Source organism: Stenella coeruleoalba, assembly GCF_951394435.1.
Source record: "Stenella coeruleoalba genome assembly, chromosome: 13".
Taxonomy (NCBI): Eukaryota; Metazoa; Chordata; class Mammalia; order Artiodactyla; family Delphinidae; genus Stenella; species Stenella coeruleoalba.
In genome coordinates, this window is record NC_137159.1 from 33,895,226 (window position 1) to 33,913,489 (window position 18,264).

Below are 18,264 nucleotides of genomic sequence, written 5' to 3' on the forward strand. Positions count from 1 at the left end.
CACTTACTACAGTGATATTTATCTTTCTCTGTCTGGCTTACTTGACTTAATATGATAATCTCTAGGTCCATCCATGTTGCTGCAAACAGCATTATTTGCAGCACTATTCACAATAGCCAAGACGTGGAAGCAACCTAAATGTCCATCGACAGAGGAATGTATAAAGAAGATGAGGTGGGCTTGCCTGGTGGTGCAGTGGTAGAGAGTCCGCCTGCCGATGCAGGGGACACGGGTTCGTGCCCCGGTCTGGGAAGATCCCCACATGCCGCGGAGCGGCTGTGCCCGTGAGCCATGGCCGCTGGGCCTGCGTGTCTGGAGCCTGTGCTCCGCAACGGGAGAAGCCACAACAGTGAGAGGCCCACGTACCGCAAAAAAAAAAAAAAAAAAAGAAGAAGATGGGGTATAGATATACAATGGAATATTACTCAGGTTTTCTTGAAAACAAGACCTAAGTTACTTAGTGGAGAACAGCCACCTCCTCCTCCATGTCAGGGCCATAGTGTGGCTCCTTCCAGCCTTACTCAGACTGAAATTGCCTAAACACAAAGGAAAAAAATAAAAAACAAACTAAGTGAAACATTACAAGATTGAAAATCGCTTCCATCAGCTTAAGGCACAAGCACCCCTCTGGCCCTCTAGTTATTCAGGGAGAAAGCATTTTGGACTTTTAGTCTGTTGTTTCTTCCCCATCCAATTGTCTATCATGGAAATTCCCAAGCAGGACTGTGACTCAATCATTTCCTCCACCATCTGGGTATCTTTCACTGTTATTAATATTAATCTTATTTGAGGGGAGGAGACCTTATTGTTTAATGGAACAGAGTTATTGTTGGGGATGATGAAAACATTTGGGGTCTTGATGGTGTTGCTAGTTCTACATCACTGTGACTGTATTGAATGCCACTGAATTGCACACTTATGCATGGTTAAAATAATAAACAGTATGTTTTGTATATTTACTACAATAAAAATATGAATCTAATATTAATAATTAATATTAAGTCAAATTACATATGGCTGAGCTGTGCTTCCTGTCTTAGCTTCTCCTCCTAAGATGTAGTGTTTGCATGGACTGACCGTGGTAAGGAATGGTAAGCCTACTACACAGCACAAATCTTGCCCTGCTTCAAATGAAACTGGAAGCAGAGATGAAAAAGCCAGAGTCAGAGCACACAGAACTGGGCAGAACCTTGGATGGCCTACTAAACACATGACTTCATGGGTGTGGAATACTCAGATGGTTTACAGGACTGCAAATTAGGAATAAGATGGGCCTAGGTAAAATGATGGGAAGTGTCTTCTCACAATGACCCACAGACATTTAAAGAGGCAGGAGATATGGATTTCCAGAAAAAAGTCACACATACTGGGGGGAAAACAGAGGTCATTCTCCAGAGGTTCTGATCCATTAGTTTGCATTTCACAGAAGGCATCCAGATTCGACAACAGCAGTGCATGATGGGACCAATTAATTTACACTGCTTCACGTTGGAAAGGCAGCAAGTCCTGGTATGTCCACTGCTAATCTTAACCAAAGTAATTGTGAGACGTTAAAATAATTTATAAATTTATGAAATCAATGAGTGATTTGCACCCAAACTCACTGAACAAACATTTGTGAACTGCCTTCATCAATCTTTTTGGCCCTGTGTTTTAGGCACCAAGGACAGTATAAAATTTGATATCCAAACCATAATTTTTTCCCACATGAGAATTTAAGCTTTGGGGTTATTCGGGCCCTTAAACTCTCATTGATTCTGGAGTCAGTCATTAATGTCTTGGTTTCATGGTCAAGCACTAGCTTAGACCTTCTAGGAGACTCGTTAGTTGGTTGAGACTCATTCCCTAGAGCTATAAGCAGGATTCAAAAAATATGCCCCCAGGACTTCCCTGGTGGTACAGTGGTTAAGAATCCGCCTGCCAATGCAAGGGACACAGGTTCAATCCCTGGTCCAGGAAAATCTCACATACCGCAGAGCAACTAAGCCAGTGTGCCACAACTACAGAGCCTGCGCTCTAGAGCCAGTGAGCCAAAACTACTGAGCCCGCATGACACAACTACTGAAGCCCGCACTCCTAGAGCCCGTGCTCCACAGCAAGAGAAGCCACCGCAATGAGAAGCCCATGCAACACAATGAAGAGTAGCCCCCGCTCGCCGCAACTAGACAAAGCCTGCACGCAGCAATGAAGACCCAATGCAGCTAATAAATAAATAAATAAATTTATTAAAAAAAATATAGCCCCATCTGAGCAAAACCTTCCATGACCACTTCAGCCCAGCCTTCATTTTTTTCTCTCTTCCAAGGGTGTTCCAATTCATTGGCAATTAATATGCTGAATCTAAGGGGCTTTCTGAGGTAGGCCATAGAATGTATTGGAGAGAGACACTTTGGATTTCCTAAGGCAGGAGTGAGCTTAAGGACCATGCTTAGAAGTTATACCCCTCAAGCTCCATTGTTCCAAAAGTTCAATAAATTGCCTCTTCCTACCTGAGATAGAGGAATGAATTAAATGTTTGGTGAAATACAACTTTCAAAGGGCACTATGTATAAAGGACAACATTAAGGGGAAACATGGGGGAAGTGATAAATTAGTAGATTGGGATTAACATATACACACTACTATGTATAAAATAGATAACTAATCCAAGGGCATACTGTATGGCACAGGAACCTCTACCCAATATTCTGTAATAACCTATATGGGAAAAGAATCTGAAAAAGAATGAATATATATATGTACAAATGATTCCGTTTTTATACACCTGCAACTAACACGACATTGTAAGTCCACTATACTCCAATAAAGATTTTTTTTAAAAAAACAGAACATTAATAGCAGATAGACTTTATTCAAGAAGAACAATCTCTCCTCTATATCAGCTAAGTTAAATCACTAATTTCCCATCACCCAACGCTACTGAAAATGAAGCTAGACTGGGACTCTCCCTGCCTCAGTCTTCACTGAGACACATATTAGATGAGCTCAATACATAATATTAGATAGAAAAGTGGGAGACAGACCCTATGCCCTGTGCAGGAACTGTTCCAGGACTCTGACCCCTTGGTCAGATCCAAGAGATAAAAGGGATTCTATGAAAGAGAATGTGGGGGAAAAAGCTGGGGAGAATTCTTTTTTTTGAGGTAGAGTTTCCTGTTGTCATTTCTTCTTCCTTCTCCATGCAGGGGGGAATGGGGTGCTCCTCACACAAACCAAATGTGGGGAGGGGAGATTAGGAAACTCCTTAAAGCTTGGCCTGTGTCCCCTGACCAGTGCCTGATTCTTGTGGCAATGAACTGACTCCAGCCCCAGGAATCTGGAGGACCAGGGAAGGCTGGCTGCCTGCTTTGGTGGTGAAAGAGAAGAGAGTGGCCAGCACTCCCTGAGTTGGCAGGACAAGACGTGAGAGTGTTTCCCATGGATCACATAAGGCAGGGGTCCCCAACCCCTGGGCCACAGACCGGTGCCAGTTCGTGGTCTGTTAGGAACCGGGCCGCACAGCAGGAGGTGAGCGGCAGGCGAGGGAGCGAAGCTCCATCTGTATTTACAGCCGCTCCCCATCACTCGCATTACCGCCTGAGCTCTGCCTCCTGTCAGATCAGAGGAGGCTTTGGATTCTCATAGGAACGTGAACCTTACTCTGAACTGCACAAGCAAGGAATCTAGGTTGCGCTCTCCTTATGAGAATCTAATGCCTGATGATCTGAAGTGGAGCTAAGGCAGTGATGCTAGCACTGGGGAGTGGCTGCAAATACAGATTATCATTAGCAGAGAGGTTCGACTGCACAGAGACCATAATAAATCAATTGCTGGCAGACTCATATCAAAACCCTATCAGTGAGTGGCAAGTGACAACTAAGCTGCATCTTATGGAGTAGACTGGACATAAGCAACACACTTCAGGTGTCACTGTCTCCCGTCACCCCCAGATGGGACCATCTAGTTGCAGGAAAACAAGCTCAGGGCTCCCACCGATTCTGCATGGTGAGTTGTATAATTATTTCGTTATATATTACAATGTAATAATAATAGAAATAAAGTGCACTATAAATGTAATGCGCTTGAATCATCGTGAAACCATCCCCCTCACCATGGTCCATGGAAAAACTGTCTTCCACAAAACTGGTCCCTGGTGACAAAAAGACTACAGACTGCTGACATAAGGGATATGGAGGTAGAGGTGGGGAGAGGACCAGCATCATGACAAGAAATTCCCCCAAAGGGAAAGAAGCAGTTTAACCATTTTCCAGGTCCAGAGGGCATGATACTCCTCAGCTAAATGACATCTGTCCTTTTCCCTTACCTCTCCTCATTCTCTGTCACCCCCCACCTTCAGCTCTTGGAGATGGAGAAAAAACTATAGCTGGAGAGTACAGGGAAGGAGGTAGGCTGTGGCAAAGCAGAAGGCAGAGGGACAAACTGTCCCCATGTCCCCCTTCCCACTGCAGACTTTCAGCCTTAAGCAGGTACCGGGTAGAGTTGAGAAGCAATTTAAAGCTGAATCAAGCTCTGGAGTTTGGACGGAATGGTGTCTTGGAATTACCTTATGACTTGACTCTGTGACTTAATGACTTGAAGTGACTCAAGAAGTCTTTGTTATCAGAGAGTGACCAGAATCGTTAAAGGCCAAAATTTTTATCCAGGGCAGATTAAGTGAAATAAAATTGAATGGAAACTGCCATTTCACTTCAACAGGCCAGTTATTCTACCAACAGCAGTGCCATTAACAAAGATGTACTGCCTGGGCTTCCCTGGTGGCACAGTGGTTGAGAGTCCGCCTGCCGATGCAGGGGACGCGGGTTCGTGTGTCAGTCCGGGAAGATCCCGCATGCCGCGGAGCGGCTGGGCCCGTGAGCCATGGCCGCTGAGCCTGCGCGTCCGGAGCCTGTGCTCCGCAACGGGAGAGGCCACAACAGTGAGAGGCCTGCGTACCGCAAAAAACAAAACAAAACAAAACAAAACAAAAAAACAAAGATGTACTTCCCAGTAAGGATGTTAGGGTCTAAGAAGCTAAGTTAGGGTACGACAGAGGAGGGTAAAGAAGACATAAGAAGAAGAACCAAAGCACTGACCAAGCCACAAATGGCTCTGAGAAAATGTGCAAGTCCTTCAGGGAGCAAACTTGGTTTCAAAAGGATTCCTATACTAAGAAACGTACGCGAAGTTATAAATGCCTAATTATTAGTAAATTTATGGATAAGTCTACCTTAAGTATTTGAGTCATTTTCGAATAATTTTCATTTTTCTGAAGTGGCAATGATATAATTCCATTCAAGCGTTGCCAAAATAGAAATAAACTGAATGACGGCAGTTTAGTGATTCTACCAGTACCAGTTAGGGATGAGCCAGTAGTCAATCTGCCTGATTCAGGTAATAATGAGCACATAGCGGTGATATCTTACATATGTACCTAGTCACCCTAACTCCATCATATGCTTTGTAAGATGAAGAATCAGGCTTTACCCTTTGATAATTAATAAATATTTGTGAAATTAAGAAATGAATATAATAGGCAGTCAATTATGCATACCATTTTGATTCCCATTCTCCAACAAGCAGAATCTTACTTTTACCCAAATTACTCAAATAATTGTCTCATTTTATTACCTAGTTAGTAGAACACTAGCTATATAAATGTTTTCTGAAATCGATTTATTTGCCAATTGTCAATTTTGTTATATTACTCCCCATCTTTATTAGTAAATCCTACTGAAATAAATTTAAGCCACAGAGCCATATGAAATAAAAATAAATCTGCTAGGCATATCTTAGCTAATTATTACACAGAAAGGAAAAATGTGACTTGGCTGTAAAAATTATGGCTAAACACTTTTAATTTTGTTAATTTCTGTCCACCTAACACTGGAATGATAGGAAACACAGAGAAACAATTCACATTTACAAGTGACAAAGTCATCTTCCTAGCTCTGGAAACAAGAAGTCAGTTTTCCCATTCTCTGGACTAACCAGCCTCCCAGTGGGCGGGGGAACCAAGCAACCAGTTGCCGCCCACCCAAGATAATTGTTATTAGGAGATCTAATGGGTAATTTTGTGTTCTCAGACGAGGACTGGTGTTTATACTATCTTTTGCTTTCTCTGGTGGGATCTCCCTTGTATAGATAAACCAGAATCTCCTTTTTCAGAATAGACCTTTCCAGAAACAAAAATATTAAAGTGAAGAATGAAAATCTGCCAAGTATAATTCCTGAAAAATCACTTTAGCCTCAGAGAATTGTTTTTCTCTCTTGATCTTTCTCAGTTGTACCATTATGGTTTTGTCAAAAACAACATTGGCCCAAAACTGTAAGAATCCTTTTGGGTCACCATTAACAACACTTTCTTCCCACCAAGCTTGACCACAGCAGACTGCAGCCCCACTTTCAACATTCCTTTGAGAAAGTAACCCAGCATTCAACTACCTCAGATTTATGGTGAGAAAAATGACATTTTTAAAGACCTTTGAAAATGTTGAAAATGAACGTGGCTTTGCTATTATTTCCCACAGCAGGAATTTAAATCTATAAACACTACTCCTAATCAATTTGGGAACTGCCCACAGAGCTAGAGAAAAAAAAGTTCACATGAACATTCTTTAGATATTATTACATGTTACAACCGACTTTCCACATTAAAGCCTTGCCACTGTAAACGTGTATCTTTCCACACGTTTTTGTTTTAAATTTCCAAAAGATCTTCTTGCCACCCTATGGCTAAGAGCTAACACATTTGCGTCCAGCATAGAGGGCTGTTTATCTTTCTCAGAGCAACTTCTGTTGCAACGTTGTGTGAGTGTAGATGGTTTTCAGATTGGTTATTGAAAGCCAAGAAATATGTTTTAAAGCAATTTGTTTCTTAGAACATTTTGTCCACCTCATCACAGCGACGGCTATTAATGCTCTATTTGCCATACTTAGCAAGATAATTTATATTCTATTGGTACCTTTATCCGTTTCAGCCCTCTATTACCAATGTAGGTCAAACATTTGGCACTTAAAACGTTTAGCACTTAAAATTCCAGATAGAATAGTGATAACATGTCTTAAACACAGACATTCTTTCAAAAAGAACTACAAGAAAAAAGAAAACTTTAAAGTTTCAGCAACACGTCGTAGACATGAAATTGATCCCCAACCCAAACAACTCTATGCTCCATTATCATAGAGTAAATTTCAGAGCTATTTAGGTAGAGCATAAAGTTCAGGGAGTCATGTGACCAAAAACTCCAAGAGCAAGTAAATGCATCAGGGGTCGAAGGGCACAGAGCTGAGAGAAACATCTGGATTCCATCTTTTGAACTTTTAATGGAAACACCGATCACTGGGCGCACATCTGGGGGTTTTGACAAGAAGAAAGGGTGTTGTTTTTTTTTAAATGGGGAGTTTGCTCTAGTTTACTATAGAAGTTTACTTCACTTATGTTGGATATGAATCTCTTCACATAGTGTTAGTTTAATATTTGAGACATCTTAGAATATTACTGAAATTATGTTGCTTGATTATTTCTTTAATAAAGTAGGTTTTTGCTGTTTGAGTTTCTTTCAAGTTTGGCTTACAAAGCAGTATCCCAGGAAAAAGTTAGGAGAGCCGTTTAGCTATGCAAACTGCACTTTCCCTAGGGAAACTGTTCTTATTACTTAGTGGGAGAACCATTTTTAAAATCACCAAACAGTAACCAAGGAAGAGCCCTGTAGCACTTGGCCATGCTGGTTCACTGCCTCCACCCCAGATTAACTCTCTGACATATCTGTGTAAGAAACATGTTGCTGCAAAGTATTGAAGAGCCTTTACCACACTGTTAATGGCTGAAAAATGTGTCCAAAGCACAAATAAAAATAATGCAAATCTTTTTGCTGGAGACTTGCATGGTTTAGCTTCACATCTACTACTAACTGAGGACACTATAAGCACACTATAAGTTCTTTGGAGCCTAGTTTTCTTTTTTGTAAAATGACAATCCTAGACTATTTGTTTTAGCCTAGTTTGTCTTCAGCAATGGTGTTTTATATGTGTTGATCATCATCCTGGTTCTTGCAATAAAAATACATTTTAAAAATCTTGATTGTTCAAAAGGTACTTTTCAATTTCTACAGCACACTCACATGTCTTATTTCTCTTGATCTTGTGAGGTAGGAGTGGCAATCATCCTCCCTATTTTGCAATGAGTCCACCAAGGCTCAGAAAGGTCTGGTGTCCCTTAGTGGCCACAGAAAGGCAACGCATTTCCTCCCAGGACAGAAATGTTTCCTGGACATTGGGAGACTCTCATTCCCTGTGATTAATTCCATGAAAAAGAGGTTCCTCAATCAGCAAAATCCATGCCACAGAAAAGCTGATCAATGGTATGGATGGTAAATAGGGATGCACCCCCAAAATTCAGAGCAAAAGGGGCAGTTGCTATTCCTTAGGAAGGAACTAGGCAAATACATGAGAGCAGTAATCAAGCTGTAACAGGACACTTTTGTACACTGGAAAAGGGCCACTGTTCAGATTAAAAAGGCTCACTATATACCAGTCAAAAACAATGAAGAAATGAACATCCAGAGATAGCTTCAAGATGGCGGAGGAGTAAGACTTGGAGATCACCTTCCTCCCCACCAATACATCAAAAATACATCTACACGTGGAACAACTCCTACAGAACACCTACTGAACGCTGGCAGAAGACCTCAGACCTCCCAAAAGGCAAGAAACCCCCCACGTACCTGGGTACAGCAAAAGAATAAACAGAGACAAAGGAATAGGGACAGACCTGCTCCTCTGGGAGGGAGCTGTGAAGGAGGAAAGGTTTCCACACAATGGGAAGCCCCTTCGCAGGCGGAGACTGCGGGTGGCGGAGGGGGGAGCTTCAGAGCCGAGGAGGAGAGCACAGCAACAGGGGTGCGGAGGGCAAAGTGGAGAGATTCCCGCACAGAGGATCAGTGCTGACCAGTACTCACCAGCCGGAGAGGCTTGTCTGCTCACCCGCCGGGGCGGACGGGGCCTGGAGTTGAGGCTCGGGCTTCGGTCGGAGCGCTGGGAGAGGACTGGGGTTGGCTGCGTGAAGACAGCTTGAAGGAGGCTGGTGTGCCACAGCTAGCCGGGAGGGAGTCCGGGAAAAGGTCTGGAACTGCCTAAGAGGCAAGAGATCATTGTTTCAAGGTGCGTGAGGATTCAGAGAACCACGTAAACAAGCTCCAGAGACAGGCATGAGCCGAGGCTATAAGCGTGGACACCAGAGATGGGCATGAGATGCTAAGGCTGCTACTGTAGCCACCAAGAATCCTGTATGCAAGTACAGGTCACTATCCACACCTCCCCTCCTGGGAGCCTGTGCGGCCCGCCACTGCCAGGGTCCCGGGATCCAGGGACAACTTCCCCGGGAGAACACGCGGCGCGCCTCAGACTGGTGCAACGTCCCGCCGGCCTCTGCCGCCACAGGCTCGCCCCGCACTCCGTACCCCTCCCTCTCCCCGGCCAGGAGAGCTAGGCTCAGATGGTGGCATCAGAGTGGGAAATTGGGAATTCAGAGCTCAGCACGAAGACATGGGCGCTGCCTGTTTGTAAATGCCACCCTGGGCATCGAGTGGTAGGCCCAGACCCCAACAACACTGGGCTTCTCTTTTACTAGAATATACATGCTCTGACATGCCATTTTCACCCCTCTACTTATGGTGCGCTTCTGCATCTCCTTTCGTCCTACTCAGCTCAAGTGTACGTCTTTTGAGATGTCTTCCCCATATCCTTAGGCAATCAGTCCCTCTCTACTCTTAGCAGCTATAGCATTTGGTAAGCATCACTAGCTTAGTGTCCCTCATCACTCTGTGACAATTTGCGGATCTGATCTCCCTGCTGGAGCAAGAACAGCTACTAAAGTAATTCGTGTAGGGCTTCCCTGGTGGCGCAGTGGTTGAGAGTCCGCCTGCCGATGCAGGGGACACGGGTTCGTGCCCCGGTCCAGGAGGATCCCACATGCCGCGGAGCGGCTGGACCCGTGAGCCATGGCCGCTGGGCCTGCGCGTCCGGACCCCGTGCTCCGCACAAAAAATTAATTTGTGTATTCCTAATCCCCAGTAAGGGCCGCTGATTCCCCAGGGCAGAATTTAACAAGTTTCTTGGATAAAAGGAGTGTTTATATTTGTAAAGAGGAACAACTTTCTGTATGGATGTTCCCAATTACAGATCATGGGACGCAGTGGGACATGACTGTAATAAGAAGCTATCCAGGAGAAAGAGAAGACAAAACGCTCTATGGTGAGAATTGGGCTGCTACTATTGTTTAGGATTCTACACACTTTTTTGAAACTCAGAATTCCTCCAAGAACATTTCATCTTTGGGGTACCTTGGCAGAGTGTGCCATTAGAGTTTATAGTCACCTTAGTCCTTAGAAATGTTTAGCTGTGCAAAAGGAAGGAAAAGGAGGACACTCTAAATATGGGATAGTCATCTTCCGATATTTAAAGGACAGAGACGTGAGGAGGAGACCAGACTTGTTCTAGACAGTCCCAGGAATGGAATAAGGCTAACTGGTGGAAATTCTGGAAGATTTCAGATATATTCTAAAAAGCAATTCAGCAAACATTTATTGGCATGTACTATGAGTAAGCTTTAATAAAGGGAAGAAATTATAAGAGTGAAGACTTAAAATGAAATGACAAAAGAAAAGGAAAAGGAAATGAGTTGCCTGACCCACGAGAGTTCAAAGGAGATCATACTCATTCATCCATTCATTCAAGATTTCCTGAGGACCTGCTAGCTGTCATGTGTTGTTCTAAGAGTGTGGGTCACCCCATCCCAGCACCTTACACTGCCAAGTACATTGACATTGATGGGGTGATTGATCTAAATGTCTCATCCTGAGATGTTGTTCCTAAACCAACATCCTTTTGCAATTTATGATGAAATTAAATGATCAAGCGACTTTTTCAGACATCACAGTTTGTGGAAGAATTGAAAATACTATCTGTGCCTCCGAGTGGTTGCAGTGTGTGTGTGTGTGTGTGTGTGTGTGTGTGTGTGTGTGTGATCTAATTGACTCTTGGTGAACACAAGCTTTTGCGATTATATAGAGCAGAGTTACCTATGGTGGCAGCAGAAGCTGTAGACAAAAACACGGGGAGGGAAAGCAGTGAAGAAATCAAGTAAAATCAGACGCAGAGTTGCAGTGACTCTCTTCTAAACATCCCATAAATGTGCATTTAGCTCACATTTATTTTTACATACTTCACCAGAAAATAGCAACTGCGGCGTCTTATTCCTGATGGTAGCTTCAGGCAAAGAGGCGGCATAAAGTGAGAAAGATGCACAATGAACAAACAAGCAACAAGCCCCTTCCACACAGTGCAGATTTCAAAACTTTCACGCCAGTTCTCAGCCTCAACAGCTGAAAGGACTTGCAGCATACTTCGGGTGAATGTTAATGCTTTTTCCTGAATATCAAGTGTGTATGAGGATAAATTTAGGGTCACTTAACCAAGAAAATAGTTTTGTTCCCAAACCAAAAAATGTATTTTTACACTTTATTCATTACAAAGTCTCCTATGATAAAAAGCCTCGATTTCCTCCCCCATTGATTTCGCTTAATCAATTACTGACTATTTCTTTTTTAGTTATAGGGAATATTTTATCTCCACTTAACTAATAACAAAACTGAACATATATCATGAGAAGGTAGATACAATTTGCCTGATTCAGGCCATCTTCACAAGTTTTCATTGTAGATTATTCCTTTCGACAGGCAAGATTTGTAAATGCTGTTTGATTGCTTCCCTTGATAGCGCAAAAGCTTGTCAATCTCAAAATGTAAAAGACTAATCGCATGGTGCATCCTTCTGTCCAAAAGATCTCAGAAGATCCCAGTTCAGTGAATGAACCACCAGCCTCCATCTCTAGAAAACCAGGGGCATCCTATCTCCACCAGCTCAACTCCTTTACCCAGCCCACCACCGATACTATGATTTCACCTCCTAACAACCTCTTGCATGTATTCGCTTAACTCCTTTTCCATCATGATGACTGCTATAGCTCCTACTTGATGTCGCATATCCATTCTTATTTACATCCACTCTACCCTCCTTACTGAAATCAAACAATATTTTAAAAATGAAAATCGGATTGTATTGCTCCTCTATGTAAGTATTAAATGGTTTCGTTTTGGTTTTAGTAGTAAATAAGCACTCGAAAAGAATTCATCCAAAATGATGATCACAACTTTATCATCATTCTGGTCTGGGTTCACCACTCCAACCTGTGCTGTATGGTCTTACTACTCTCCCTTTTTTTTCAGTTCCTTAGATGGGATGTTCCCTCCTGCCACAGGGCCTTTGCACAAGCCGACTACGCAGCTTGGAAAGCTAAATCCACCCTCAATTCTTTCTGCCTCCTATCCTTCCACTTTCTGATTAATTTTCCTTTATTCAGGGGAAGTCTTCTCTGACTTCCACAGATGGGATCAAATATTCCTATCATAGATTTTGAATATTTGATATACCTCTCTTTCCTAGTCCTTACTACAATCACAATAATGTAATATTTGTTTTCTTATCTGAGTGATTTTAGCCTCCTTGACTTACTTCTCTGAGGGAAGCGCTCATATAAGTTTTTGGTTATCCTTTATATCACTAAGGTCTAATGCTATTTCTGGCATAAAAGAAATTTCAGTAAATATTGGGTAAAGGAATGAATAAATGAATGAATGAATGAGTAAACGGCACATTCAGTGTGTGAGTAGTAAATAGACACAGTGAGAAAGGTCATCCAAAACAATACTAACCATTTTTTTCATTACAATATCCGTGCAGATGGAAACAACCACATACATCACAGAAGCAGCGGCTATGAAGTCAGAACATGTGACTTCATGCTTATGTCTCCCCCTGGAAACTCAGTGATCTTATGAAAGACCCTTTAAAGCTCTTGGGTACCAGTTTCTTCATCAATAAAACTTGGGAAAAAGCCACTCACTGGAGTAATGTGAGAATTGAACCATATACATTTGAAAAGGCTTGGAGGACTATAAACCCCAGTATGGAGGCTTGTAGGAAATGGTAGAAAAGAAGGTGAGTACAGCCTTGACTGCATCAACTTGCTCTCCGGGGTTTTATGGGACATGATTACATGCATTCATCTATGGACTGTTCATGGCTGCTTCCACGCTGCAGCAGAGTAGCTGTCACAGAAAGAGACCACGTGGCCCATAAAACCTGACATATTTATTATCTGTCCCTTTACAGAAAAAGTTTGCCAACTCCTGCTCTAGAATATTGCTATTATCACTGTCTCCGTGACTGGTTTCAAATAAGCTTATGAGTGAGTCAGTTCGATCCCTCCCTCCACCCCATCCCCAATATCTAATCCCTCCTACCCGTTACCTGAGGCCTTGTTTTGGCCCTCAGATCTTGTTTTCTAACCAGCACCTTTAACCCCATACAGTTCTTTACTTTCACAGGTCATGCCATGTAATGACACAGGGTATTGTGTTTTATTACAACTCATTCCAGAGGAAGGAAGAATAGAGACCTCCATCTTACCACCATGCTCTCTGTTAGGAAAATGTTGTCTAAGTGAAACGTAAAAGTAAGGATGAGCCAAAAAAATCATTTTATTTATTAGAGTTACTTAGTTATATGTGCCTCACTTTGTAAAGCAGGGAAAATAAAAGCACATATATTATAGAAATGCCTAGTGGATAAGAGTGATGATTGCACAATATTGTGAATGTACTTAATGTCACTGAATTGTACACTTAAAGATGATTACTTTGCTAACTTTCATGTTGTGTATATTTTACTGCAATAGAAAAAATCTAGGAAACTTTTGGCTTACTTGAATAATACTTTGGCTATAAAAATCCACCTAGACCCCAGAAGTCAGAATTAATCAGTTCTTCCTGTATACCCAGACACATGTTTGTTCTTCCATCAGAAATCTTATTTCACTCTCTCATACTGAAGTTATATCCATCTATGTTTTATGCTCCTCTAGGTTTTATGTTTCTTGAGGGCAGGCACTAGTCATTCATCTCTGTATCTCACACTGCTGAGCACACACCAACTGCTTTATAACTATTTGCTGCAGGCAGGCAGGGAGGAATGGAGGCATGCGGAAGGGCCTCCAGTGTCAACTCCAATGTCACTGGGGGCACAGCAGAAACAAGGAGGTTCCTTGATTACCATTAGGCAATACAAGCTACTCCAAATAACTGCTCTCCATTCAATTCTGCTTTCATCTGAAAGTGATATCTGTATCCTTCTCAACAAATAAATATACTCAAGCTCGTAGCTAATGGTCCATACTCATCATTATAGGAGTCCCCGCTCAAATGCCAGTAGGGACCTAGGAGGCAATATTACCAAGCAAAGCAGGCCAGAGAGTGACTATGGCAAACTGATGTCACAGACTGTCAAAAGTCTGTGGCTAGCTCTTGCCGCAAGTCACTTATTTCCATTCCAAGTGTAGGCCCCGTGTTGCCAGAGCTTCTGAATTTCTTTAAGCTGGACATTGGCTCAAATTTTTTAAAAACAATATTGCAGGCCAAGCAAAACATATCTTTGGGAAGTTTTTGACCTTATTCTAACCCTTCACATACTATCACAAATACTTTCGAGAACGTCTATTGCAGAAATTCCTGAAAACTCATTCTTCTGAATGAGGAGAATACTGTAATGTGTACCTAATGCAAAGAGCTATTTTTAGGATTAAAGGAGATCACATGTAAAAGTGCCTAGTAAAGTCTATGTTTCTGTGTAGATGCTCAATAAATATTATTTTCCCCTCTTCCTTTCCTCTTTCCTGCCTTTTTAATTGAAAGAAGGGGTTACTTTATTTGCTGGAAAACATATAAAATGAAAAAGATGTATTCTTTTTAATAAAAGATGTCATTTTAGAAACATAAGCTCAAGAATGTATTGTGCAACACAGGGAATATAGCCAATATTTTAAAATAATAACTGTCAATGGAAAGTAACCTTTAAAAATTGTATAAAAGAATTTTTAGAAGATGTCATTTTGTTACATCAAACTCCATATCAGGGCTTCCCTGGTGGCACAGTGGTTGAGAGTCTGCCTGCCGATGCAGGGGACACGGGTTCGTGCCCCGGTCCGGGAAGATCCCACATGCCACGGAGTGGCTGGGCCCGTGAGCCATGGCCGCTGCGCCTGCGCGTCCGGAGCCTGTGCTCCGCAATGGGAGAGGCCACAACAGTGAGAGGCCCGCGTACCGCAAACAAAACAAAACAAAACAAAACAAACAAAAAAAAAACTCCGTATCAGCCAAGTCAATGTATTCCACACATTGGAAACTTTTCCCAGGATAGATCTCTGTAGACTTCTTTAAACCCAGATGAAGCTGACTTGTAATTGATAGTTGGATTTTTATATAAAAATGATGTTCCAAACAGGCTTAAGACTGCCTGAATACAGATTTTTCTCTTTAATGGTTTAAAACGTTCTCTCATATTTTATTTGTACCATAAAGATTTATAAATAGTTTTTTTGGACAAAATAAAGCTTTGATCCAGTTTTTATCTGATTTATTGTAAATTTTGCATCCAATTCCATATAATTGTATGCTATTTCCTGTATTCTCAAAAGCACACAAGCTCACATATTCCCAAACCAGTCCTTTCCCAAATCATTAATCTATCGTAAGTCATGAATCAGGTCTATGGGGGCAGTATAAATAAGGAGAGAGACCACTGGACTTGGAGCATAAGACTCAAGTTCAAGTTTATTTCTCTTTAAGATCTGGTTAAATGTGGGCAAGTTATTGAAGCCTAAGGAACTCGTTCCTCATCTGTGAATTGAGGCAGTTAAGCACTACTCTCACAAGCTTACTGTGAAGGCCAAATGAGATACTGTACTATTTGCAAAATTATATAAACTGCAGAGGGATAAACTAATACATATACCACTTTGAGGGGGAAAGACAGTAAGGAATTGGGATGGGGACACAATCTAGCTATGTTAGTGGCAAAGTTTTTTTTTTAACAGTTAAGATGGTTAAATTTATATTATGTGTATTTTAGCACAGTTAAAATTTTTTTGTTATACACGTAAATGTATCTACTCTTACTCAAATCCTTTTCCCATTTAGGTTATTACAGAATATTGAGCAGATTTCCCTGTGCTATACAGTAGGTCCTTGCTGGTCATCTATTTTAAAGTAACTGTGTGTACACGTCAAACTCCCAATCTATCCCTTCCCCCCACCCCTCCCCCCGTAACCATAAGTTCGTTCTCTAAGTCTGTGAATCTGTTTCTATTTTGTAAATAAGTTCATTTGGATCATATTTTTAAGATTCTGCTTATAAGCAATATCATGTGATATTTGTCTTCCTCTGTCAGACTTACTTCACCTAGTATGATAATCTCCAGGTCCATCCATGTTGCTGAAAATGGCATTATTTCATTCTTTTTTAATGGCTGAGTAATATTCCATTGTATATATGCACTACTACTTCTTTATCCATTCATCTGCTGATGGACATATAGGTTGCTTCCACATCTTGGCTATTGTAAGCAGTGCTGCAATGTCTTGACGTGAGAGTGAGACTCACTCTTTGTTTCACTTTTATTTCCACTGAGTGGCCCCTTCAAGTGTCATAGCTTCCCCTGACCTGCAACTTCATCCCTTACATCTGTATACATAATCAAAAACAGGAGGGAAAAAAATTTTTTTACATTATTGACAGCAATTTTCTATATTCTAGGCATAGAGCTAAGCGTTAGACACATGTCAAATCAATCCATTAGTACTTAGAGCATCCCTATGTGGTAGATATTATAATCCCCAGTTTACAAATAAAGAAACTGTGGTTAGCAAAGGGCAGTACCTTGGCCAAAACCATTGACTAATACATGGTTGATGCAGGATGGCAACCCTGGCAACACCCAACCAAGATATCACTGGGGCAGCAGCATGCAATACGGTGTTCCCAGGAATATAGTTTTCCAGATAACAGAGATAAATGCTTCAAGTGCCAAATGTACTTTGGGGAGAAAACTCCACTTTTTCCCACCACTTCTGAATATGGTCTCTGCTATGAAGATAGCAACAAAATTTTCCTTTTTCCCCTCCTTTTTTGATGGAGAGGCCTTGGAAATTATCTAGACTGTCTAAATTTTCAAATCACATGACTGACACAAAGCTCCTTTGGTTATGATATACATCAACAATTACGCCGAGGGCTACAGTGATATGTAGAAGCTTCCCTACACCAAACGATAACACATCACTGTGGTCTATTTCATATTAAGTATCTTTATTTTTTTGTTTGTTTCATGGTTTTCTTTCTTTTCCCTTACTTTCACGTTGTTAGGCATCACTTTCCCTGGTTATAAACAAAGTGCCTTTCGTTAAACACCCCTTTCACACGTTGAGCTGTGCTGCTTATAATTTGCTACAAGCTAGGCGACCAGGTAACTCTCTAAGATTGGGTGTCCAATAAATTCTGAGCAGGGACTTAAGAGGAACTCTTACAGGTGAACTGCGTAAGATTTTGTGAATATATGCAACCTCCATGTTGGCTTCCCTGATGACTGTCAACTGTATCTTAGATAACTGAGTTTACCAGAGAAATGAATGCCAAATGAGTGAGGAGCTGAATACTTTTAGTGATACACATCCCAAAAGAAGGCATAAGTCAGACTTCCAAATAAATCTATCCCCTCTTCTAGTCCCCCACAGTGATCCTTAGAGCTAGCAAGCTCCACCTGCTTCCTTTACATTACTCTGCCCTGTCTTTTTTATAAGTATAGTCAAATCATCCTTTACCCTTTAACTTCAGTTGTCATTTTCCAGCTGGAAAACAGCAAATTTGATCATTCGAACAGAAACAGCGTCTGTTGCTAATCCCTCAAGCTGGTGTACTGGTTTCTTTTCTTGCAGCCAAACATTCAGTAACATGTGTTTATATGTATACCTTTTCCTTTATATTAGTAATAAGTCAGTCACTAAGGGCTGTCTAATGAGAGAATGCAGTTTTCTGGCCTGATAAGTCCCCAAGCTTCATTACCAAATTCATCTTACGTGTCAGCCATTAAATAGCGTGGCATTTTCCTCTCTCACCCATGTGGTATCATTTAATTTCATCTAAATGGAGTTTTCTCTATGGCCATAACCATCATCTTCTTCATTGCCACTACAATCAAGAAGCATTTATTACCTGCTGCAGTGCATATGGTGCTATATTCAGTATGGTTCTACAAACTCCACCATCATGGCCCTCACCCATGGGAGGTCGAAAAGTACAATGGGATTATTGAAAATGGTGAAATGTGAGTTCAAG

The 18,264-nt window shown here is 41.6% G+C and overlaps 1 protein-coding gene across 5 annotated transcripts in view; it reads right to left on the minus strand.

Moving 5' to 3' along the window:
• Positions 1–18,264, minus strand: part of LOC307196112 (uncharacterized protein) — a 380,928-nt gene that overhangs the window by 225,582 nt on the left and 137,082 nt on the right. For 3 of the 5 annotated variants that reach the window (XM_079940846.1, XM_079940847.1, XM_079940848.1), the window contains exon 2: positions 8,962–9,110. In XM_079940846.1, the coding sequence (XP_079796972.1) occupies positions 8,962–9,110 (149 nt within the window). Of the gene's footprint in view, positions 1–8,936; positions 9,111–18,264 lie in introns of all 5 variants that reach the window. The other 2 variants (XR_013831036.1, XR_013831037.1) reach the window with 1 other exon arrangement.